Source organism: Amblyraja radiata, chromosome 16, assembly GCF_010909765.2.
Source record: "Amblyraja radiata isolate CabotCenter1 chromosome 16, sAmbRad1.1.pri, whole genome shotgun sequence".
NCBI lineage: Eukaryota > Metazoa > Chordata > Chondrichthyes > Rajiformes > Rajidae > Amblyraja > Amblyraja radiata.
In genome coordinates this window covers 47645501-47671562 of record NC_045971.1, presented here as the reverse complement: position 1 = coordinate 47671562, position 26062 = coordinate 47645501, and the positions used below count along the sequence as shown (strand labels likewise).

General features: G+C 44.3%; 1 protein-coding gene across 1 annotated transcript in view; it reads right to left on the bottom strand.

Annotated features, from left to right (window-relative positions):
• LOC116982296 (golgin subfamily B member 1-like) overlaps nucleotides 1-26062 on the bottom strand; it is a 43887-nt gene that overhangs the window by 2568 nt on the left and 15257 nt on the right. The window contains exons 6-14 of the mRNA XM_033035567.1: nucleotides 25797-25912; nucleotides 25102-25219; nucleotides 24477-24568; nucleotides 21272-21416; nucleotides 20491-20597; nucleotides 18171-18456; nucleotides 17136-17293; nucleotides 15961-16263; nucleotides 12469-12516 (exon numbers count right to left, since the gene is read on the bottom strand). Coding sequence (XP_032891458.1) covers nucleotides 12469-12516; nucleotides 15961-16263; nucleotides 17136-17293; nucleotides 18171-18456; nucleotides 20491-20597; nucleotides 21272-21416; nucleotides 24477-24568; nucleotides 25102-25219; nucleotides 25797-25912 — 1373 coding nt within the window. The remainder of the gene's footprint in view (nucleotides 1-12468; nucleotides 12517-15960; nucleotides 16264-17135; nucleotides 17294-18170; nucleotides 18457-20490; nucleotides 20598-21271; nucleotides 21417-24476; nucleotides 24569-25101; nucleotides 25220-25796; nucleotides 25913-26062) is intronic.

Here is a 26062-nt window from a genome sequence, read left to right as displayed (position 1 = left end):
TTCTGTGGCAGAGAATTCCAGAGATTCACCACTCTCTGTGTGAAAAATGTTTTCCTCATCTCGGTCCTAAAAGATTTCCCCCTTATCCTTAAACTGTGTCCCCTTGTTCTGGACTTCCCCAACATCGGAAACAAACTTCCTGCATCTAGCCTGTCCAACCCCTTAAGAATTTTGTAAGTTTCTATAAGATTCCCCCTCAATCTTCTAAATTCTAGCAAGTACAAACCGAGTCTATCCAGTCTTTCTTCATATGAAAGTCCTGACATCCCAGGAATCAGTCTGGTGAACCTTCTCTGTACTCCCTCTATGGCAAGAATGTCTTTCCTCAGATGAGGAGACCAAAACTGTACGCAATACTCCAGGTGTGGTCTCACCAAGACCCTGTACAACTGCAGTAGAACCTCCCTGCTCCTATACTCAAATCCTTTTGCTATGAATGCTAACATACCATTCGCCTTCTTCACTGCCTGCTGCACCTGCATGCCTACTTTTAATGACTGGTGTACCATGACACCCAGGTCTCATAGAAACATAGAAACATAGAAAGTAGGTGCGAGAGTAGACCACCAGGTCCGTCGAGCCCGCACCGCCATTCGCTCATGGCTGAACACTAAACAGACACACTTACCCACAAACAGTAGACACAAGACAGAGAACACAAGACACTACCCTCCCCTTTATACCGCTATCACCCCTCTCCACCCCAAGAACCGCGTGATCTCCTGGGGGAGGCAAAAAAACGGATAAAAACCCAGGTCCAATTCGGGGAAAAAATCCGGGAAATTCCTCTCCGACCCCAATCCAGGCGATCGACACTTGTCCAGGAGATCACTCAGGTCTTACTATACTAACCATACCTAGGTCCATATCCCTGCCCTCTCCCCGTAGCCCCTTATCCCCTTGGCAGCTAAAAAAACATGGATAACCTCACATTTATCCACATTATACTGCATCTGCCATGCATTTGCCCACTCACCCAACCTATCAAATCACCTTGCAGCCTCCTAGCATCCTCCTCACAGCTAACACTGCCCCCCAGCTTCGTGTCATCTGCAAACTTGGAGATGTTGCATTCAATTCCCTCGTCCAAATCATTAATATATATCGTAAATAGCTGGGGTCCCAGCACTGAGCCTTGCGGTACCCCACTAGTCACTGTCTGCCATTGTGACAAGGTCCCGTTTACTCCTACTCTTTGCTTCCTGTCTGCCAGCCAGTTCTCTATCCACATCAATACTGAACCCCCAATACCGTGTGCTTTAAGTTTGTATACTAATCACTTATGTGGGACCTTGTCGAAAGCCTTCTGAAAGTCCAGATATAACACATCCACTGGTTCTGCCCTATCCACTCTACTAGTTACATCCTCGAAAAATTCTATAAGATTCGTCAGACATGATTTACCTTTCATAAATCCATGCTCACTTTGTCCACTGATTTCACCACTTTCCAAATGTGCTGCTATCCCATCTTTTATAACTGATTCTAACAGTTTCCCCACTACCGACGTTAGACTAACTGGTCTGTAATTCCCCGTTTTCTCTCTCCCTCCCTTTTTAAAAAGTGGGGTTACATTAGCTACCCTCCAATCCTCAGGAACTACTCCAGAATCTAAAGAGTTTTGAAAAATTATCACTAATGCATCCACTATTTCTGGGGCTACTTCCTTAAGTACTCTGGGATGCAGCCTATCTGGCCCTAGGGATTTATCAGCCTTTAATCCATTCAATTTACCTAACACCACTTCCCGGCTAACCTGGATTTCACTCAGTTCCTCCATCTCATTTGACCCCCGGTCCCCTGCTATTTCCGGCAGATTATTTATGTCTTCCTTAGTGAAGACAGGCAAGGCAAGGCAAGGCAAATTTATTTGTATAGCACCATTCGTGCAAACAGCAAATCAAGGTGCTTTATAGGAAAGAAAAAATAAAATAGTCAATAATTAAAAATTGCAAAATAAGCAATACGACAAATGTATGAATAATAAAACAACGTCAATGAAACAATAAAACAATTTAAAAAGCAAATAAAAGGGTTAAAATTAGACGGTTAAGATTACCTGCATGTCGGGTTATGGAAAAGCTATAGTAAACAACAGTGTTTTTAGGCCTGATTTCAATGCGCTTACAGTCTGTGCACACCTCAGGTGTTCAGGGAGCTTGTTCCACAGGTGTGGAGCATAAAAACCGAATGCTGCTTCAACCTTTTTAGTTCTGACCCTGGGAACACAGAGTAAACCTGTCCCTGAAGATCTGAGGAGTCTAGGCGCCTCATATACAACAAGTAGGTCAGAGATGTATTTCGGACTTAGACCATTCAGTGCCTTGTAGGTCAGTAACAGAATTTTAAAATCTATCCTCTTACACACAGGGAGCCAGTGCAAAGATTTAAGGACAGGTGTAATGTGGTCCATTTTCTTGGTGTTGGTCAGTACCAAAGTAGTTATTCAATTGGTCTGCCATGTCCTTGTTCCCCATGATCAATTCACCTGTTTCTGACTGCAAGGGACCTACATTTGTTTTTTGTTTTTGTTTTTTTATTTAAAAAAAAAACATTTATTTATTTTTTATTAGAAGTATGGTAAGTTACAATAATACACAACACATATGTCTTAATACATTTTTTTTGTACCGCTTCATTTATTGAGCTTTAAGAAAAAGATAGAAGTAAAGAAAGTAAGAAAAGTGCGCAAGAGTCGTGAAGGTGCAAGAGAGTGTTGAGAAAAGAAAGCCCCTTAGAAAAGAAGTTAGAGAAGGAAGTAAAGAAAGAAAGAAAGTAGACCCTAGAAAAGAAGAAAAAAGAAAGGAGAAACAATCGCTCTATTATAACATTAAACTCCGCAGAGAGGGAACCACCAACCAAGTCTGTTTTTGTTGTTTTACTCCCCGTTGCCAGATCCTGGTACCATTTATTTATTTATTTATATATTTATTTTTTAGATTACTATTGCACCTCATGCTTGTAATAGTTCCAAAAACGTAGACCACGTCGTTTGGAATTGGTCTGCTTTGCCTGCTAAGAGGAATCTCATCTCTTCCAGATGTAGTGTTTCAAACATACCTGATATCCACATTTTTATTGTTGGTGTGGGCGCATTTTTCCAGAATTTAAGTATAAGCTTTTTTCCCATTATTAGCCCATAATTGAGTAAATTCTTCTGAAACACGTTTAGTTCAGGGTTACCTTCCGATATTCCAAAAATGATCCATTCTGGTTTTGGTACCAGTTTTATTTTAATTAATTTTGTAAAGATGTCAAATATTTCATTCCAGAATTTTTGTATTTTTGTACAAAAAACGAAAGAATGCGCTATGGTAGCTTCTTGACACAGACATTTATCACAGATGGGTGAGACATTTGGGAAGAATTTATTTATTTTAGTTTTTGAATAATATAGTCTATGTAATGTTTTGAATTGGATGAGAGTATGTCGTACGTTGATCGAACATTTATGCACCTGTAGTAAGTGATTATCCCAGCTCTCTTTTGAAATTTTTATAGCTAATTCTTGTTCCCAGTCTCTTCTAATTCCATCAGTTGTGGGTATTTCTATGTTTAAGATGATGTTATATAAGTACGATATTAGATTCGGTGATTCCGCCTTTGTCTTCATTGCTTCATCCAGTAAGTCTGTAGGCATATTATGATAGTCTTTTGTGTATTTTTTCAGATAATCACGAATTTGAAGATATTTAAAATATTGATTATTTTTCAAATTATATTTCAGTTGTAGTTGTTGAAATGATAGTAATTTTCCCACTTCATACAGATCTCCGAGCGTTTTGATTCCCATTCTTTCCCATTGTATGAATGATTTGTCTATAATTGATGGTTTAAACGATGGATTATTAACTATTGGTATTAAAAGAGATAGGTTTCTTAATTTTAGGTTCTGTTTTATTTGTTTCCATGTTCTAATTGTGCTATGTATAATTGGATTTTTATTATAATTTTTGTTACTCAGATGTATTGGTGAGAGGAGAGTCGCTCCTATATTACACGGAGAGCAGTCCTCTCTTTCCATTACAATCCAGTCCACCTGCTGGGCAGAATTGTCCAGCAGGTGAATCATATTTTTAATATTTACTGCCCAATTATAATACATAAAATTGGGGAGCGCTAGACCACCCAGCTCTTTTCGTTTATTAAGGTGTGCTCTTTGTATTCTATGGGATTTATAATCCCATATAAAATTTGTAATGTCTGAATCCAATTTTTTGAAAAACTTTTTTGGGAGATATTGTCAAGTCAAACTGAAATGAAAGAACAGGTGCAGAGAAATGCTACAATTGAAATCACGAGACAGTGATTAAAGTGGGCGGAACCCCAGCCTGCCGAGTTCTGCCCGGGGGTCAAAAGGGCACAGAGCACCAGAAGCCAGGGAAGAAGAGACAAGAGATTTACGAGCAGAGAACTTGTACAGTAAATCAAAAGGACTGTCCGAAAAGACTTGCCAGTGAAAAACCGCTGTGACCAGGAGACTTGACAGTGAAAAACCGCTGTGATCAGGAGACTTGACAGTGAAAAACCGGGCGGGGCCAGGAGATCTGGAAACCTGGAAAAGAGACAGTTAAGTCAAGGTAAAACATGGCTGATGAAGTTGCTGGAAAGTCAGCTGAGCAGCTCAAGCTGAAGAGGACAACAGCAAAATGGGCATTATCTCGTCTTGTTAACAGCATCATTAGAAACCATGAAGAAATGTCTGAAGAGGGGCTCAGGAACAATTTCAACAAACTCATGCAGGAGGCCGAAAAAGTCATGGAAGCCAATGACGATGTGGAGGCTGGACTCATTGCAGAGCTGGAGGCGGAGCTGGACGCAGATGAAGAAACTGTGTTAACTGAACAGCAAAATGCCGACCTGGCAAAGACTGCAAAGGAGTGCGAGTCAAAACTAAAAGAGGTCAAAGGGCTCATCAAGGACACTCTATGGGCAAACTTTGGAAATGTTGAATTATCCACCTCACTACAGACAGCAGATGGTGCATGTGAACTTGCTGCTGCCACCGCACCATCAAATAGCAACCAAGAAGCATATGAATTCATGCTTAACCACCTGCAGAAACTGGTACAGACTGCAAAGGAGACGTACAGTCGGTGGAAACGTTGGGTCCCTCTGGATGAGCAAGAGAGCTTCCAGAAACACCTAAGAACACTCGAGCTTCTCGTCCCCAAGCTGGATTCCAGGAAGGCTGACTTCATACAGGCAAGAATAAAGAAGGACGCTGAAGGATTAGCACAAGCGGCGAAAGCTTTCAATTATCCTTCACCAGCCATCAGACTGAGGCCCACGGCCCTTCCTAAGTTTACTGGAAACAAGCGTGACTTTTATAGATGGAGGAAGGATTGGGAAGCACTGCAAAAGCAAGGTGAACCCACTGGATCAAATGAGGTGAAGAAGGTTCAATTGCTGGACAGTCTGGAGGACAAAATTACAAGAGACCTCCGCCTCACAAGTTATAACACTGCAGATGATATCTTTCGTGTCCTAGAGAACCGGTTTGGAAATCAAACAGCTATTGCTATTGAGATAGTGGAGGAGCTTCAGGGAATCCCACCTGTCAGAGGACATCAGCCACGTAAAATAGTGGAATTAATTCAAGCGGTGGAAAAGGCGCTTAATGACTTGAGCGATCTCGGAGACACAGGCGCTATTAAAAATCCACTGATGACAAAATCAATTGAAACCAAGCTTCCAGAAACCCTTAAGAAGGAATGGCTGGTTTATGTAGCTGACAAGAGGAATGGTGTGGCACCAGAGAAACGGTTTGACAGTCTCTTGTCATTTCTCAAAGAGCAGGAGAGCATATACGAACAGCTCGAGCAACTGAGGGACGAGGAGCCGAGTAGAAAGGAAACTCGGACTGAACCAAGACATGCCAGAACCAAGTCTACCAAGTCAGAAAATGACCACAAAAGTTGTGTAGTCTGTGGTGACATAAAGCATAAAAGGAAGCTGTACTTCTGCAAGCAGTTTCGAGGGCTAAAGCTGACAGAGAAAAGAGCTGCAGTAAAGAAGTTGGGAGCATGCAAAAAGTGTCTTGAAAATCATGATGATGGTTCATACTGCAAACCTGCATATCTGTGTAAAAATCAAATCTGCAAGGATGAACAGACTCCTGAGCATCATTTTTATCTGTGCCCCAATTATGAGATGAGGAAAAGCAGTGTGGATCAGAGAAGGAGTAAATTTGGTCCAGAGGAAGATAAAGGCAAGAAGAAATATACAGTGGACCAAGAGGAGTTTTTCAGCAAACTTCCACCAGAGTTGGCAAAACAATGCCGAGATGTGTTCTCCAACACTGCATCAAGAGCCTTCAACACTGCAAAGCATCAGCCAAGCCTCCTAAAGGAAGGTGGACTGCAAGAGCATCCAGTGATTATGATGCTTTTGGAGGTCATAGCAAATGCTGGACAAAAGGTTGGGACATTAATTGACTTGGCTTCAGATACCAACTACATAACTCACAAGGCTGCGAGTAGACTGAACCTTAGGAGTGAAGACATCACGCTTATCGTCCATGGAGTTGGGGGGATGAAGGTCCACGTAGAGACGATGCGCTACCTTCTAAAGATCCGAGTGAAGACTCCCAAGGGCACACTCAAGTCGCACCAGTTAGTTTGTTATGGATTGGACAGCATTGCAGATGTTCACAAACATGTGACACCACAGCAGCTGCAAAAGTTCTTTCCAGACGTCCCACTTGAGGAACTTGTGAGACCAAAAGAGATACATTTGCTCATAAGCCATAGAGAAGGTCAGCTAGCGCCTCAGAGGATTAGAACTGTTGGAGATCTCATTCTGTGGGATGGACCACTGAGAAAGACTGTTGGAGGTTGTCATCCTGAGCTGTTTGAGAAGCTTACCATGTCAGCCCACATGTCCAAAACACACTTCGCAAGATCAATGAGGGCAGCTGCTTTAAAGTATGAGGAGCTCACTGCCCCAGTCCCTGAGGAGCTTTCACTAAACGGACAGGTCGCCGTCAAAGTCCAGAAGTCACGTACATCAACCGCCAATCGGGACTTCTTGGATTGGTGGAAGTGGGATAGCATTGGAGCAGCATGCGAGCCAAAGTGCGGGGGTTGCCGCTGTGGAAACTGCCAGCCAGGCGGAAAAGAAATGACTCTTGCTGAAGAGAGAGAGCTCGAAGTGGTAAGGGAAGGCCTCACCTACGTAACAGGAGACCGTCACAGTAAAGACCCACATTGGCATGCTAGCTATCCTTGGTTGGAAGACCCAGCTTCTCTACCAAATAATAAAAGGACAGTGGAAGCCACATTTCTCAGGACGGAGAGGCAGCTATCCAGAGAACCTGAATGGAAAAGTGCCTACACAGCTCAGGTGCACGACATGGTGGACCGAAAGGCTGCAATCAAATTGTCCGAAGACATGATTGCAAACTGGAAGGGACCAGTGTGGTATGTGAGTCACCTTATTGCTCCAAACCCCCACTCTGTCACAACCCCAGTGAGACTAGTGTGGAACATCAGCCAAAAGTGCAATGGTGTCAGCTTAAATGATTTGCTGATGAAAGGTCCAGACGTCCTCAACCAAATTCGCGCCGTCCTCCTCAGATTCAGAGGCGGAATCTATGCTGCTCTGGGAGACATAAAGAAGATGTATAACTCAGTCTGGTTGGAGGACCGTGAAGTACACTTACACAGATTCCTCTGGCGAGATTCCGAGGACGAGGAGCTGGGAGAGTATGCTATCACAAGAGTGAACATCGGAGACAAACCTGCGGGGTGCATTGCACAGTTGGCAATGCATGAGACTGCTAATCTTCCTTCTTTTACCCACCTCAAGGATGAGCAGCAAGTACTCCAGAAAGACAGCTATGTTGACGACATCCTCACATCTCACAACAGCCTCGACCAGTTGAGAATCATCACAGCAAATGTGGAACAAATCCTAAAAGCTGGTGGGTTTGAGCTCAAGCCTTGGGTTCTGTCTGGCCAAAGTGGGAGGAAGGAGGACAATGATGCTTTAAAGAAAAGCAAAACAAAAAGCATGATCCTACCAAACCAAATGCATGATGATGATAACAAGGCACTTGGTCTGGGCTACATTGTTGAAGAGGACATGCTCCACGTTATGGTGGGAATCAATTTCTCCAAGAGAAAGAAAACGATGCGGCTTGGTCAAAGCCTTCTACAAGAGCAAATCAAAACTCAGACGCCAAATCCCCTAACAAGAAGAGAGCTTCTCAGCCAGGTAGCAGGGCTATATGACCCCATCGGCATAGTGGCTCCTGTTAAGCAAAAGGGAGCGATTCTAGTACGCAGAGCTTTCCAAGAAGCAAAAGAGGGAAGCTGTTCGGTCAGAGACACATGGGACATGGCACTCTCAGATGGACTCAGGGAGGATGCAATTAAGCTCTTTGAAGAGTACGTACAACTTGGAAAAGTCAAGTTTGTCAGGGCACTGACTCCCTCTTGCTCCGCAACTGAACCCTTGGGAATCACCTTTTCTGACGGAAGTGAGCACACCTACGGGGCAGTGATGTACCTGAGATGGGATTCAGACCATGGCCCAATTGTCAGACTTGTGGAATCCAAGGCCAAGTTAACTCCCTTGGACCACAGAGGAGATGCTGTTAAAGCAGAGATGTGCGGAGCAGTGTTCGCCTCACGCTTAAAGAAGTATTTTGAGCTACACAGTCAAATTCAAGTGGAGAAGTGGTATCATCTTGTGGATAGCCAAACAATCCTTGGTGCAATACAGCGAGAAAGCTACGGATTTCAGACATTCTTCGCCAATTGGATTGGAGAGATTCAAACAAGCACCAACATTCAGGACTGGCGGTGGATTCCTGGCCCACAAAACATCGCTGATGTAATCACCAGAGGTGCCAGCCCTCAAGACCTTGATCAGTATTCGGAGTGGCAAAATGGACCGAAGTTCCTGGTATTGCCTGTGAGTGAGTGGCCAATAAAATCAGCTAAAGAACTGGCTGCCACTGCCAGAGAGAACATCAACAAGTTACAGAAGAAAGCTTTTGTTGCAGCACTATCAAGAGCCAAAGTAGAGAACCAAGAACCGGAACCAACAAACCCAAAGAGACCACCTGCAGGGTCAGCTATTCAGAACCTTGTTGATGTCAAGCGGTTCAGCATTCTAACTCGACTGATCAAGACAGTCGCATGGATTTGGAGAGCAGCGAAGAGGTTTCTTGGCAAGAACAAAGCCCTAAACAATCCAAAGTGGGAGGCCATCTCTTTGACAGGAGTCATTACAGTAAGAGAACGAGATAATGCTCTAAAAGACATTTTTTGTGCTGCGCAATTGGGCACAACTTTCCCAAGCACCACAACAGATCGACTGGTAGCCTATAAAGACCAAGGTTCTGGGCTGATGGTTTGTGGTGGCAGAGTGCAGAGCTTTGAAGAGGATAAAGTTGCTGTTCCCATCCTACCCGTTGATGCCTGGGTGTCCATGCTGCTAGCTCGGGAGGCTCACAGGGAGAGTCATGACGGAGTGGCCGGGACCTTGCTTAAAATGAGAAGAAAGGCTTGGGTCATAAAAGGAAGGAGAATTGCTCAAAAAGTCGTTGATCACTGCATAATCTGCAAGAAAGCAAAAGCAAAGAAATGTCAACAAGTAATGAGTGATCTGCCGCCTGAAAGAACTGAACCTGCTGCTCCTTTTGAGTTTACAACAGTAGACCTCTTTGGACCCTACCACATACACGATGACGTCAAGAAGAGGGTAAAACTCAAAGTCTGGGGAGTTGTCTTCTGCTGTATGGCCAGCAGAGCCATCCACACAGAGTTAGTCAACACCTTATCAAGTGAAGGGTTTCTGATGGCTTATCAAAGATTCACAGCAATCCGTGGGCACCCCAAGAAGATCTGGTCAGATCCAGGCACTAATTTTATTGGCGCAAAACCAGTCTTAGAGGAACTATATAGGTTTTTGGACAACCTGGACAGAGCAGCTTTGGAGGAGAACGCAGCAAAAAATGGAACAGAGTGGATGTGGAAAATCCATCCTGCTGATTCTCCACACAGAAATGGTGCTGCGGAAGCTGCTGTGCGCGTTGTGAAGAGAGCGCTCCAAAATTTTGGAAAAGAATCGTCACTCAGTTATAGTGAGTTTCAGACAGCTCTTTACATGGCAGCCAACCTGTCAAATGAACGTCCAATCGACGCCAGGATACAAAGCCGGGAAGACTGCGTTCAGTACATCACACCAAATACTCTTCTGCTTGGCCGAGCATCTCAGTGCGGAGACATCAAGACTTTTGACTTTTCCAGCTACCCCTACAAAAGACTTAGAGCAATGCAGTCGGAGGTGAACAAGTTTTGGAAGAGCTGGAGCCAACTCGCTGGTCCTAACTTGTTTATAAGGAGCAAGTGGCACACCACTCAGGGAAATGTCACTGCCGGAGACATTGTCTGGTTAAGTGACCAAAATGCACTGAGGGGGCAATTCAAGATGGGCAGAGTTGTCAGCTCCAATCCAGACCGCAAAGGCATCGTGAGAGACGTTAATGTACGGATCTTTCCAAGCTACTCCATTCCTCTGACAAAGGCTTTGAAAGGAAGGGCAAGGCATTCCACTCAGGGGAAGGAGAGGATCCAAGCCACGATAGTTCACAGGGATGTTAGGCGGCTGGTTGTCTTACTTCCAGTAGAAGAACAAGACAGAAATGCATCAGGTGACTAAGTTCAAACCTAGACTTCAAAGTTTGACTTTAAAACGTCGAACTCCCAAGTGGTTCCATTGGAAGATCGAGTGGGAGGTGTCAAGTCAAACTGAAATGAAAGAACAGGTGCAGAGAAATGCTACAATTGAAATCACGAGACAGTGATTAAAGTGGGCGGAACCCCAGCCTGCCGAGTTCTGCCCGGGGGTCAAAAGGGCACAGAGCACCAGAAGCCAGTGAAGAAGATACAAGATACTTGCGAGCAGAGAACTTGAACAGTAAATCAAAAGGAATGTCCGAAAAGACTGCCGCGATAGCCAGAAAAGGCAAGCAGGACTGATTTTCTACAGACCCGATTGGCAGCCGGTTTTTCACCTGATAAAGACCAAAACTGGTAAAGACTAAAACTGCTAAAAAACTGCTAAAGACTAATCTGCCAAAATAAAAGAAGGAGAAATTAAAAGATGGAAAAGAAGTGTTTGGTCTGAGTGAATCCAGTTCATCATTTCGGGGTAGATAAATCAAATCCCTTTCAAGCGGGGAATCTGCAAAAACATTAGAAGACTTGACAGTCAGTGAGATATGGGGGGGGGGGGGGGGCAGATGGTGGAGGGCTTTGTAGGTGAGGACCAGGATTTTGTAGGTGAACCGGTGGGAGATGGGAAGCCAGTGAAGTTTTTTGAGGACTGGAGTGATGTGATGCCAGGATTTGGTGTGGGTGATGAGTCGGGCGGCTGCGTTCTGGACCAGTTGGAGTCGGTTGATGTAGGTGGAGCTGATGCCAAGGAGAAGTGAGTTGCAATAGTCCAGTTGGGAGGAGATGAAGGCATGGATGAGTCTTTCAGCAGCAGGCGGTGTGAGAGAGGGTCTGAGTTTGGCGATGTTGCGGAGATGAAAGAAGGAGGTTTTAATGACATGGCGGATGTGAGGCTCAAGGGAGAGGGTGGAATCAAAGATCATGCCAAGGTTGCGGGCCTGGGGAGATGGGGAGACAGTGGTGCCGTCGATGGTGAGAGTGGGGTTATTGATTTTGCTGAGTGTGGCTTTGGAGCCTATGAGGAGGAATTCTGTTTTATCGCTGTTGAGTTTGAGGAAATTATGTTGCATCCAGGTTTTTATAGCTGACAGACAGGAGTTGATATGGGAGGGGGGGGGGGGGGGGGGGGTTGTGGGGGGATTTGATGCCGAGGTAGATCTGGGTGTCATCAGCATAACAGTGGAAGTCCAGATTGAAGTGGCGGAGTATCTGACCAAGCGGGAGGATGTAGATGATGAAGAGGAGGGGGCCGAGTATGGAGCCTTGGGGAACGCCTTGAGTGACTGCGGCTGTAGCAGAGGTGTGGTTGTGGAGAGAGATGAAGTGGGATCTGTTGGAAAGGTAGGAACGGAGCCAGTTGAGTGCAGAGCCTTCAATGCCGAGGTCTTTGAGTCTGGTGAGCAGGATGTTATGGTTCACTGTATCGAAGGCTGCGCTCAGGTCGAGGAGGATGAGGATGTTGAGGGAACCAGTGTCAGCAGAGGTGAGGAGGTCGTTGAGGACTTTGAGGAGAGCAGTTTCTGTGCTATGGATGGGGCGAAAGCCAGATTGGAGGGGTTCAAGTAGATTATACGCAAGGAGGTGGGAATAAAGTTGCGACGCAACGATACGCTCCAGGGTTTTTGAAAGAAAGGGGAGGTTTGAGATTGGGCGGTAGTTAATGAGAGAGGAGGGATCAAGACCAGGTTTCTTTAAGATTGGTGTAACGGCAGCAGTTTTGAAAGCGGAGGGGACAATTCCTTGGGACAATGAGGAGTTGAAGAGATTAGTGAGGTAGGGGCAGAGAACGGGGAGGCAGGACTTCAACAGGGGAGTGGGGAGAGGGTCGAGGGAGCAGGTAGTGGGTTTGGAAGAGCTGATGAGTTTGGAGATTTCAATAGGGGTGACCAGGTCAAACTGGGAGAGGAAGCAGTGTGGAGGAGGGGTAAGGAGGTCAGTGGAAATGTTGAAAGGAGGGGCCTTGGTAGGTGGTGGAGTAGATGCTGGGGAGTCGGGTAGAGGGGATAAAGATTGATAGATGGTGCTGATTTTATCAGCGAAAAAGTGGAGGAATGAGTTGCAGAGAGCCGGAGTAGAGGTAGGGAGAGTGTTGGCTCGAGGCTTGAGGAGGTTGCCCACTGTGGAGAAGAGGGTTCTGTGGTTTAGGCAGGGATCGGTGAATATGGAGGAGAGGTAGGCAGATTTTGCAGCAATGAGGGCATCTTTGTAGTCAGTGAGGTGGAGTTTGTAAGCTTCAAGGTGGACTGTGAGATATGATTTATTTATAAGTCGTTCGAGTTGGCGACTAGTCTGTTTCAGTTTACGAAGTGCAGGTGTGTACCAGGGTGAAGATGTGTTGAAAGTTACGGTTCTTGTTTTGAGGGGGGCCAGAGTGTTGAGGGAGGTAGACAAGGTGGAGTTGAGATGGTTTGTGAGATCATCAGGTGAGATGGGGGTTGAGTCCAGGGGGAGAGTGGCGGAGAGCAGGTCAGAGAGATGGGGGGAATCAATGGATTTAAGATTACGGAAGGTGATTTCTCGGAGGAAGCGGGGGCGAGGTGTCGGAGAAGGGATGGTGAACCGTATAAGCTTATGATCAGAGAGGGGGAAGAGGCAAGGATGGAGGTCGAGTACCGGTTGATTTGTGGAGCAGACCAGGTCAAGGATGTGACCTTTGTCATGGGTGGGAAAGGTGACGTGCTGTATGAGAGAGAGGTTGTCCAGTAAAAAGGCGAATTCAGATGCAAGCTTGCAGGTGGGGGAGTCCATGTGAATATTTAAGTCACCAAGTAGCAGCAGACGTGAGGAGAGGGATGAGGCAAGTGTGAGAAGTTCAGTGAAGTCAGATAGGAAGGAGGGGTTTGGTTTAGGTGGCCGGTAAATGAGGATGACTGTCATGGAGGAAAGGGCTTTGAAGGCGAGGAATTCAAATGATGCTACTGGGGGGAAGGTGAGTTCAGTGATACTAAAATTCTGGTTAAAAATAACAGCTAGGCCACCTCCATGGCGGGAGGGGCGGGGTTTGGAAATGTAATTAAATCCAGGTGGGGATGCTTGATTGAGGGAGAAGAAGACATTGGGTTGTTGCCAGGTCTCAGTGAGCAGAAGGAAGTCCAGAGTGTTGTCAAGGATTAGTTCATGGAGGGCAAGGGCTTTGTTGTTGAGCGACCTGGTGTTGAGGAGGGCAAAGTTGGCATTGTGAGAGGGTGGAGGGATGGGGGCAGGCTGGAGAGATCTGAGGTTGTCCCGGTTGACAGTGCGTGCGGTCAGCTGGGATGGAGGGTGTTGCGGGGGGGGGGTAGAGTGTGGTAGTGAGCAGATGGATGGAATGGAATGTCCGTGGTTGAAGCAAACACGCCTGCGTCGAGAGCTTCTGTGGATGAAACGGGGTCGACGCAGAAGTCCAAGCTGTTTAACGTCCTGGATGCAGGATGGGATGTGGTAGTTGCAGAAACCAGCCATCTGCAGAGTTGAGTATTTGAGCATGATGGTGAGGGTGCAGAGAGGTGTCCAGCGGTGCAGGTGCAGGTGGAGAGAGTATCCAGCGGTGAGGGAGCAGAGAGGTTGTCCAGCAGAGCGGGTGCAGCGAGGTGTCGAGCAGTGAGGGAGCAAAGAGGTTGACCAGCAGTGCAGATGCAGCGAGGTGTCCAGCAATTGAGGGAGCAAATAGGTTGTCCAGCAGAGCAGGTGTAGAGGTAGTTCAGTGATGAGGGTGCAGAGGTAGTCCAGTGATGAGGGTGCAGAGAGTATCCAGCAGTGCAGGTGTAGAGAGGTGTCCAGCAGTGCAGGTGTAGAGAGGTTGTCCAGCAGTGCAGGTGTAGAGAGGTGTCCAGCAGTGCAGGTGTAGAGAGGTTGTCCAGCAGTGCAGGTGTAGAGAGGTTGTCCAGCAGTGCAGGTGTAGAGAGGTTGTCCAGGTTGTCCAGCGGTGCGGGTGCAGAGAGGTTGTCCAGCGGTGCAGGTGCAGAGATGGTCCAGCTGGAGCAGGGAGGTGTCCAGCGTCGATGGTGCACAGGCACAGGAGGTGCCCAGCATCCAGCATCCAGCATCGATGGAGAACAGGCACAGGAGGTGTCCTGCGTCGATGGTGCACAGGCACAGGCACAGGCACAGGTACAGGCAGGTAGGTAACAGGTAGGTAACAGTTAACAGGTAGGTAACAGACGGCGGGGGGGGGGGGGGGGGGGGGACAGCGGGCGGAGAAGCGGCGAACAGTCAACACCAGCGCCCTCTCCGGGCAGCGTGCAGGGATTCTAGCGGTTCTGGCGGCTAGCTGTATAGGCCACAGGGGGACGATCGTTCAACGGCCGAAAACGGCCAAAAAAGACCACAGACCACGTCAACTGGAGTGACCCTCCAGTGGTCCCACGACAGGTCGATCAAGACCTCGTCCGGGATGAAAATATACCGCAGTCGGCAATTGAAGGAGATGAAGCCGATTCGCGGTAAGGGACCGTTGTTAATTTGAAATCCCCGCCGCCGCCATTTTCCCCAGTTTGCAATGTCATGGCTTCATCTTTAGTACCTTGAGATTTAGTATCCTGCTCAATTTATTCATTGATGCAAAGGTTTGTTTCCGTGCATGTCATTAGTAAATGAAAGTGCTCTTTTAAAAAGTCCCTTCTAAGATTTGTGCTTAAAAAACATTAATTTCTACCTTGAGATCATGTTTGCCTTATTTGAAGTTTCCGAATATCCTCCAGACATCTGTCTCTGTCCGTCTGTACTGCCAGCAACGTTTTCTCAAAAGATTCTGCCCGAGAAGCAACTTCCTTGTTCTCATTAATAACATCCAAAAGTCTTTGCTTCATCACAGACAATCCCACCAACTATTCTTCAGGTTTCTCTTGCTGTTCCATCAGCACTTTCAGACATTTTCACTCCCGCCTTTACTTGAGCCAGATTTTCAAATTCTGTTCATAAATTTTCAATTCTTGTAAGTCAGCTCTTCTAATATTAGTTTTCTTTTTTGAGTTCTTCGCATTCCAGAGTTTTAGTTTTAATTTGTTGCTGAAGCACTTGAATTAATTGCCTCTCATTTGTTTCATTTTTATCCTCTTCTTTTTGGAAACCAATAACCTTGAGCTCTGTAAGCTGTTCCAAAATTTGCAGATTTTCTTTTTGCAAGGACTTTGGGCTTTCATTACTTTGTTTAAGGGGTCCTTGTGCAACTTTCCATTGCTCTTTGAAGATGGATTTCTCATTCTCAAGATTCTTAATTTGCTGTTGTTGCTTTTGCTTCAACTGATTATCCTTCAAAGACAGGACCTGGTTTAGCTCCCCCCCTGTACTGAACCAACTGTGCTTTTAACAGCGCGTTGTCAGAGTTAAGGTCATCCATCTGGTTGAGAACATTTCCGATCTCTTGCTTCAGTTCATTGTTTTCAGCTGCACTCTCCTGAATGATGCGATGTTTCTGGCAATGCATGTCGAGATGCCATTGTTCTAGCTCCGTATATTCTGATAACATGGGGCCTCGGTCATCTTGCAAGGAGGCCATCGATTTTGTGAAGGCACCCGTCTGGCTAACAGCTTTGTCTTTTTCTTTCCTAACCTTAACAAGTTGGATCTCCAGCTCTTTCATGGCTCTGGCTCCTTTCTGGTTATCTTGTTGGAGAATCCTCAAATTATTTTCATAGTCATCTATTTGCTTTCTATGTTGCTGCTGGATTTCCACTAGATAGTCAGAAATGTCACTGTCTTTTGATGAGACAAGCTTTGAGAACTCTGCATCCTTACTGCTCAACATTAGCTTCGGCTGCTGGGAAATGCCTCTTAATTTCCAACGTTGCTGCATCCACTCTGTCTTTGTCCCGTTCCAGCAAATCCAGTTTATCCTGATATCTCAATATTTCTTTCAGATGAATTGTTTTCAGTTGATCTAAAATCTCAAGTAGTTCCTTTTCCTTCTTAGTAATTTGAGCTTTTGTCTTCTCTTCGTTCTTCCGAAGATCTTCTGTGAACCCTAAGCACTGCATTCGAGCACCTTCAGTTTCAGTTCTGGTGTCTTGGAGCAAGACTTTATAAGATGCAAGTTCTTCTTGAACAAGTTTGACTTGCCTTTCAGACTCGGAAGCTTTTGCAGTCATAGACTCTAGTCTCTTGCTCATTTCATCACAGGTAGATTGCGATGTTTTGACACATCACTCTAAGTCCAAAATGAGCTCCTGGTACTTGATGCAGTCCTTCTGCAAAATAATTATTTCCTGCTGCTTCTCTTTTAACAGTTCTCGAAGCTCCTTGGTCTCACCTTTAGATGAGGTATTACACCTCCGAGCAGACCGAAGCCTCACTTCAAATTCTTTCACCAGTTTTATTTCCTGTACCTCGTTTTCTTTGATCAGATGACGTTTCTCTTCTCTCAAGCAGTCCAATTCATTGACAAGTGAATTATTTTGCATATGTTAACTGATCAATCTTGTCGACATTTTTAAGTCATTCTGCCTCCAAACACTCTCTCTCATTTTTTACCTTTTCTGACATTTCCTGGAAATGTTCAAGTTCTTCCTGGAGAAGAGATTTGTCATCCTCTAATTGTCTACGCTTCTGAGACAACAATGGTCCTACTTGCCCTGTCGTGTGAACCTTTCCTTCCTTCAGCACAGGCTGGTCCTCCAGGGATTGGGAATCTAATGACAGTGGTTCATTAAAATCAGCCTGATAAGAATCATCCTCACTCTGCAACTCCTCTATGATGGATATGGATGAATTAAATTCATTCAGCAGAAGCTCACCCTCATTTTGGGTTTTGTCAAAACTCTGCTTTAAGATGGTGATAAGTTTGCTTCAGTGATTTGCTTTCCTCCTGGAGCTGATTGTACTGGGCAGACAATTCACTTGCGTGACTCTGCTTTGTGATAATAGTTTGTAACTCACTGCTAATTCTTTCAATCTCTTCCTCAAGCTCCTGAACTCGCTGCTGCTTGGATTTTGTAAACTTTCTCATTTTGTCCTTTATTTTTTCATTTTCAGCACCAGCTTCCTCAAGCTGCCTCTCCATGCTTTGTCGTTTGGCTTCTACATCGCGGAGCTTGAACATCACCTCCTGTTTCTCTTTTCTTGCCGTCTCAACTATTTGCCTCATCTTATCCATCTCATTGCTGATATTTTCGTAGGATTACAAAAGGGATTCATATTCGTGCTTTAATTCATCGTGCTTTGTCTTCCACTCTGACAACTCTGCCATCTTGGAGTTTTTCAGTGAATCCAACTGTTGAGAGTATTATTGCTTCTCATGAGTTAGGATGTCCAGTGTCTGCTTCAGACTTTCACAGGCAACGTTTAGGTTCTGTTTCTCTGTGGATATACGATCAGCTTCGGAGAAAAGCCTCTGCCTCTCCTCCTCTTTGCAAGCTGCTGCGTGCTCCTTTATTTGAGAGAGAGACAATTCCTTTTCCTTAATAACACATTTCAACCTCTCAGCTTCAGAACTGGAAGCTGCCAATTGCGCTCAAAGTTGTGAAATGGTGTCGTCCATTTCATAATGAACCGTCCTGAGTTTGACACAATCTTCCACTTTACAGGCCAGCAGCAAGTCTCTCTCCTCGATGGTGTGCTTCAGTTTGTGAGTTTTCAAGGTCAAGTCTTGGATTTGATTTTGAAGTTTGGAAATGGTTTCCATGTTTTGCATGGATTGTATTTCCAGGGCTTGGTGTTCTTCAGATTTCTTCTGGAGATGTCCAAGCTCATCTCCCTGCTGTTGTAGATATTTATCTTTCTCTTGCAGAGTCTGCTTGAGCTGACCTGCTTCACACACCACAACTTGCTCCTGATGTTGCAACCCTGAAATCATCTGCATATATTGGCCCAACTGCTCAAGTTTTGGCTTGGAGCTGTTGCAGTAAATGTGCTTGCTGATTCAATGACATCACCAACTTTAAATTCACCAATTTTCCTTTGAAATGCAGACTTCATCTCTTCAAGTTCTGCTTTAAGACGACAATTTTCAGTGTTGAATGCCTGTGCCTGATCCTACACAAGATGTGTTGCGAGTTCATTCTCATTCACCTTCCCCTGCAGTTGAATGCGCTCAGCAGTCCACCTACTCAAAGATGTGTGAAGTTCTTTATTCTCATTCTGAAGACTTTCTTTATCAATATTCAATGCATTTGTTTCTGCAACAACACAACTATCAGTTTTCTGGTCAAGTTGGCCTTGCAAGTCATGACTTTCAGCAGAAGTTTTCTATGTTAACGCGTTAATATTAATTTTATTATTAACGTGTTAACATAGTATAACTTACAAGAAAACTTCCACCACTGGGGTGAAACCGGGGGCTCCACAGTCGGTCATTCATTTGTTTGTGCAGCTGCCCGCTGGTTCAGCCTTCTCCAAGATCTATTTAAGAAAGAACTGCAGATGCTGGATAAATAGAATGGAAGAGGCTGGTAAATAGAAAGGAAGAGGCGGGGACAGTAGGACTAGAAGGAGAGCTGAGAAGGGGGATGGGGAGGAGGGAGAAGACAAGGGCTATATAAAATTAGAGAATGTTGATACCACTGGGGTGTAGACTACCCAAGTGACAACCAATGCTGTGGGCAGATATGTTGCCAATGTGGTCATTGATACACTGGAGGCAGATCAACCATTAAAGGAGTATGTGTTGACATCGGAAGTATTGGAGAAGTCAAACAGCTCAACTATTGCTCAGTTGTTTACATCTTCACTTGCTGTACTTTGGGCAGAAGGTATAAAACACGAGAATGTTCTTCTGTTTGTGACTTTAACATTTTATTCCCTCATAAATAATAGTATCCTGAATAATAATAGAAACGTTTACTTCCTTGCACATGAATTCACAATACATTTGTACCACGGAACAACAAAGTTGCTGTATTAACAACCCTTTAAATTTCCCAAATGTAGTTACTTGGTATCAAGCTAAAATGTATTCACCAACGCTCTACTCATTTGCTTTGATGTATTTTAAATACTTCCCTTGAAAAATACAGATGGGTAAATGATCGTCAGTAACAGAGACAGAGATACTGTGCACACTGGATGGAACCCAATGACTATTAACACTAAACACGAATAATGGGAGTTAAAATTGATCAGGTTGTCACAACCCCAGAAGCCGTCATTTTGCCAATTATGTCCAAAACTGATCTTTAATTTGAACTGTTCAAATGTTTATATATAAAGGGGTAAATTGGCTAAAATGACAAATATTGCTGTACTTTCCAGATTTGTCAGTGATTTCCAAAATCTGTCTCTATTGATGTCATTTTACTTTTAATATTAGAAATGGAACATGATTGAGCCTGATATAATGCTTTCTCCTTGTATGAAGCCATCCATCTCAGTTCAACTTATAATGGCACTGAAAATTGAGTTGAAGGCTTTTTCAGTTTAGCAAATCTCAGTATATATATTTACCTTCTCAAAACTACTGAAGGCTTTAGACTTTTGAGATGCAGCAGGGAAACAGGCCCTTCTGCCCAATAAGTCCAGGCCGACCAGCGCTCACCCCGGACACTATCCTGCACACTAGGGACAATTTACAAGTTTTACCCAAGCCAATTAACCTGCAAACCTGTACGCCTTTGGAGTGTTGGAGGAAACAGTAGCACCCGGAGAAACCCCACGTGGTCACGGGGAGAACGTGCAAACTCGGTACAGACAGCACCAGTGGTCAGGATTGAACCCGGATGTCTGGTGCTGTAAGGCAGCAACTCTACCACTGTGCTGTCCCCCCCCCCCCCTCCAAACAGAAAACTATTTTATTCAACCTTGGCAAAGCTTAAAATTAATAACAGCGTAAAATGTCGAGGGAACTCAAGCATTAAATTTCCACAGATATTTAAGTGTCAGACCGAGCACATACCCTAAGCTTTTGCCCAGCTGTGGTCTGCTTTGTCCATCCTTGATCCTGTCCTCGTCTCTGAAGATCCCCCTGTTCCTCCTCCAGCTCCTGCAGTTCTGAGATCAAATCTGGATCAGAGCAGCCGGGAAAGAACCAGTCATCCTCAGTCAGTTTTGTGCCACAGGAAGACACGTCATTCAGAAAGACAGCATGAACACAGACACAATATGGACTGATTGGACTTTGGTGACCATCACTACCTTGTGGCTTCCCCAAGTTAAGGTGTTAGTTTCTGACTGGGCTAAAACACCTTGCAGCTGGCTGGCTGGCTGGCTTTACGGTTTAAAAGCTTGCAGTAACAAAGCTAGATTTACATCACTGGTATCCCAGAGACAACTAATACCAATACTGATTTATGTATTGACATTATTTCAGTATTTCTTCAGGAGAACCTGCAAATCCATGAATAAACTGAGTGAAGCCTGTGTAGTGGCCATTTGGACAAAAAGGTAAGTGTGCTACCTTTGTAATTACCAATGTAAATAAAACTGGACAAAACTATTGTCAGCATGGATTTTGATGCTGAAAGTAAAAATGTTAGAATTCCAGCTTTAAAAAGCCGATAGTAGCCTTTGTCTTGACTGAAATATGGACAACAAACAGATCTCTAAATAGAGGTACACTCGACTTTCAAGTCATCAAGATCACTAATCAAGTCATTCACTTCTTAAATATTTTAAATTAAAACAAAGTAAACTGTATGATTTGTTCCAAGTGAGAACCAGAGAGCACCACAATTTACCTTCTCTTTCTTCCTCAAGTTGCCTCATCCTTAATTCCATGACATTCCTCTCATCGATGTCATGGCTCGGTGTTGGCTTATAAACCGTTTCTCGCCACTTCATCAGGCGGCTGTGCAGTTCCTCTGCAGATTCAGATTCACTTGTCTACAGACACATTACACACAAAGCAACATCATCCACTCAATCCTCAATTTTCCTGCAGTGTAAAATTCTAGCTGGCTAACCCTTGAATATACTGAATGGTTCTCCCCCCACAGCTCCGGAGGGTAAAGAATTCAAAAGATTCTCAACCCTCAGAGGGGAATTGTCAAGTACTTTGTATCCGTCTTCACTGAGGAGGACACAAACAATCTTCCTGATGTACTAGTGGCCAGAGGATCTGTGGTGACGGAGGAACGGAAGAAAATTCACATTAGGCAGGAAATGGTGTTGGGTAGAACCCCAGGGCCTGATGGTCTGCATCCCAGGGTACATTAGAAAGTGGCTCTAGAAATCATGGACACATTGGTGTTAATTTTCCAATGTTCTATAGATTCAGGATCAGTTGCTGTGGATTAGAGCAGTGGTTCCCAACCTGTTTTAGCTCATGGCCCCCTTGGGATCTTTTAATTTTTCTGTGGCCCCCCTTGACATTATTAGCGGAAAAAAAGTACTTAATATTATAATACATTCCATAAAAATATCAGTGTAATAATTGCACATATATTCTCTTTTATTCTATTCCACAAACATCAAAAAATTTCAACTACATAGATTTAAATTTATTAGAAGTGAAATTTAGGAGGTAGCTCTGTGGCCCCCTTCATTGAACCTGTGGCCCCCTAAATCCCAAAATCTTTCTGTGCCCCCCCCTGAAATTTGCCATGTGGCCCCAGGTTGGGAATCACTGTATTAGAGGGTAGCTAATGTTATCCCATTTTATAAGAAAGGCGGGAGAGAGAAAACAGGGAATTATAGACCAGTTAACCTGACATTGATGGTGGGGAAGATGCTGGAGTCAAAGATGAAATAGTGGCATATTTGGATAGCAGTAACAGGATCAGTCCAAGTTAGCATGGATTTACGCAAGGGAAATCATGCTTGACTAATCTTCAGGAATTTTTTGAGGATGTAACTAGGAAAATGGACAAGGAAGAGCCAGTGGATGTAGTGTACCTGGACTTTCAGAAACCATTAGAAAGGGTCAAATTTGATAGGAGATTAGTGGGCAAAATTAGGGCACATGGTATTGGGGTTAGAGTGTTGACATGGATAGAAAATTGGTTGGCAGACAGGTAACAAAGAGTAGGGATTAACGTTACCCTTTCAGAATGGCAGGCAGTGACTAATGGGGTATTGCAAAGCTCTGTGCAGCTATTTACAATATACATCAATGATTTAGATGAAGGGATTCAAAGTAACATTAGCAAATTTGCAGATGACACAAAGCTGGGTGGCAGTGTGAATTGTAAGGAGGATGCTATGAGAATGCAGGGTGACTTGGACAGTTTGGGTGAGTGGGCAGATGCATGGCAGATGCAGTTTAATGTGGATAAATGTGAGGTTATCCACTTTGGTAGCAAAAACAGGAAGACAGATTATTATCTAAATGGTGTCAAATTGGGAAAAGGGAAAGGACAACGGGATCCGGGGGTCCTTGCTCATCAGTCAATGAAAGTAAGCATGCAAGTACAGCAGGCAGTGAAGAAAGCAAATGTAATGTTTGCCTTCACAACAAGAGCAGTTGAGTATAGGAGCAAAGAGGTCTTTCTGCAATTGTTCAGGGCCCTAGTGAGACCACACCTGGAGAACTATGTCCAGTTTTGGTCCCCTAATTTGAGGAAGTCCATTCTTGCTATTGAGGGAGTGCAGCGTAGGTTTACAAGGTTAATTCCCGGGGTGGCGGGACTGTCAAATGCTGAGAGAATGGAGCGGTTAGGTTGTACACTCTGGAGTTTAGAAGGATGAGAGCGGATCTTATTGAAACATATAAGATTATTAACGGTTTGGACACACTAGAGGGAGGAAACATGTTCCCGATGTTGGGAGAGTCCAGAACCAGGGGCCACAGTTTAAGAATAAGGGGTAAGCCATTTAGAACAGAGATGAGGAAACACTTTTCACACAGAGAGTTGTGAGTCTGTGGAATTCTCTGCCTCAGAGGGAGGTGGTGGCCGGTTCCCTGGATACTTTCAGGAGCGAGCTAGAAAGAGTTCTTAAAGATAGCGGAGTCAGGGGATATAGGGAGAAGGCAGGAACGGGCTACTGATTGGGGATGATCAAACATGGTCACATTGAATGGCGGTGCTGGATGGAAGGGCCGAATGGCCAACTCCTGCACCTATTGTCTATTGCAGCTCCTTATCCTGAGGATATGCCCTTTAGGTCTTGACTCTCCCATTAGGAAAAATATCCTATCAGCCTATCAGTCAAACACACCTTTCTCCACACCCGCTCCTTCCTTTCACTTTACACTCTTCTAAAATCTGGAGAATATAGGCTCAAGCATAGGACACGCTCTAACCACAGAAATCAGTCTTGCCAATAAATGTTTAGAGTTCTGGATAATCAGAATTAAAGGATGTTCTTTTAGGAAGGAGATGAGGTGACATTTCTTTAGCCAGAAGGTGGAGGATCTGTGGAATTCTTTGCCACAGATGGCTGTAGAGGCCAAGTCAGTGGATATTTTTCAGGCATAGATACATTCTTGATTAGTACAGGTGTCAGAGGTTAGAGTAGAAGGCAGGAGAATGGGGTTAGGAGGGAGTAATTGATCAACCATGATTGAATGATGGGGTAGGCTTGATGGGCCGAATGACCTAATATTATTCCTTATGACCGTATAATATTAATAGGTAAATTTACCCAAACTAGATAAAAAAAGTTTGGAACTACTCTGTTGCTTCCCCAACCACACGAGCTAATTCAGTAGACTTTCTCCATGTCCAAGGTGTGTGGTAATGCATACAGAAACCATCTGGTGTGGAAGCAAATAGCACCCCTCAGATGCAAGAATCAAGCCAAAAAATAAGGATGAGAATAGAAAAGAGCAAAATAAAAACTTACTTAAATGATCCATTTAAAAATTAATCTGAATAAGCAACATGAAATACAATGTAATATTAATTAGCAGGATACTTGAGACTGTTGAATCTGTGCAGAATGCACACACTTGGAATTAAGATTGTACATGGAGGAATTAAATGCAGCACAAATTCTCCCAACCTGGGAAGTTTGTCCCTTGGTAGCTTGTTCTAAATCTGCTTGCATGTTCTGGTGTTGCTCTTCATATTCTTCCAATTTTGCTTGAAGATCCTCTGTAAGAAAACACATATTACCATTTAAATAATGAGAAAGAAGAAGGGTCATGACCCGAAACGTCACCCATTCTTTCTCTCCAGAGATGCTGCCTGTCCCACTGAGTTATTCCAGCTTTATGTGTCTATCTTCGGTTTAAACCAGCAACTGCAGTTCCTTCTTACACAAGAGATGAAGGATCTCTAACCAAATAACCCTTCCATTTCTCTCTCTCTCTGTCTGTCTCTCCCCCACTCTAGTCCTCTTGCTCATTTCACCATTTGTATTCCTTCATTATCATCTCATCCCCAGCCAACAATGGACCATTGTCAGCTCCACCCTCCCCGAGTCATCAATGCAGGCTCTACTTTGTTCTGTACCTCCCCATACCTCTAATTCCCCCCCCCCCCCGACTCCCTGACGGTCTTGATCCGAAACATCACCTATTCTTTTCTCCAGAGAAGCTGCCTGACCTGCATTTTGTGTCTATCTTCGGTGTAAACCAGTATCCCCAGTTCCTTCTTACCCAATTAAAGACATACTATACACACACCATTTTGTGCCTCGACATGTTGTAGCCAGTTCACTTTCAGGTGTAACTGTTCGTTCTCCTCTTCCAAGTCAACGGCTATATCTTTGAGCTCCAGCAGCTCCTGCCGAGAAGGTACAATCTGGGTAGAAATAACTTTAGTGTCAATTATAGCCAAGGGATTTCTATTGGTCAGTAAAATAGTCACCATTCAAATTCTAGATTAAATATTTTGCTTTATGACTCTAGACAGGTAAGACTAGTGTAGACGGGGCTTGTTGGTCAGTGTGGGCAAGTTGGGCTGAAGGGCCTGTTTATGAACAGTCTGACTCTAAATAACTTTAGCATGCATTATACTTTTAATGTGCCATTGCTGACAGCTCCATTCTACCACAACTATTTTATGATTGAATTTTCCTGCAGGTTCACATCTATCCCATGTCACTTACTCTTCAGAAAGGTGTTCTACACGGAATGGAGTGAGCTGTGAAATGTAGGGAAGCACTCCTTCATACAGTTGAGCCCAGATTAAAAATATACAATGTACATAACTGTGTAAAAAAAAATGTTGTTCCCACAATGCTTCAACAACTCACGGAATAACATACCATCAATTTTCCTTTTTATATAAGATAAAGTCGTTTAATTCTAGGTAAATGGCAAACAGATTAATATTCAGTTAATCGTCACCAGGTACAAGGGGTTTTTATTTGGGGTACCTGTACATTGTCCAGCTCCTCTTCAATCTGATTGATTTTCAATTTGGACTGAGCTTCCATTGTAATGAACCTGGCCTCTGATTTTTCAGCCTCTTGCGTCATAAGCCTCACTTGTTCTTTAAGAAAGAGAATGGAAAAAACACCCGTAATTATCTGATATTTGTTGCAAAAAAAAGCAACACCTCCACAATTTACAATCGTTTCCCCAGCAGTTAATGGCAATCAGTGAAAATCATCTGTTGAACTAATTACCAACATTTGAAATC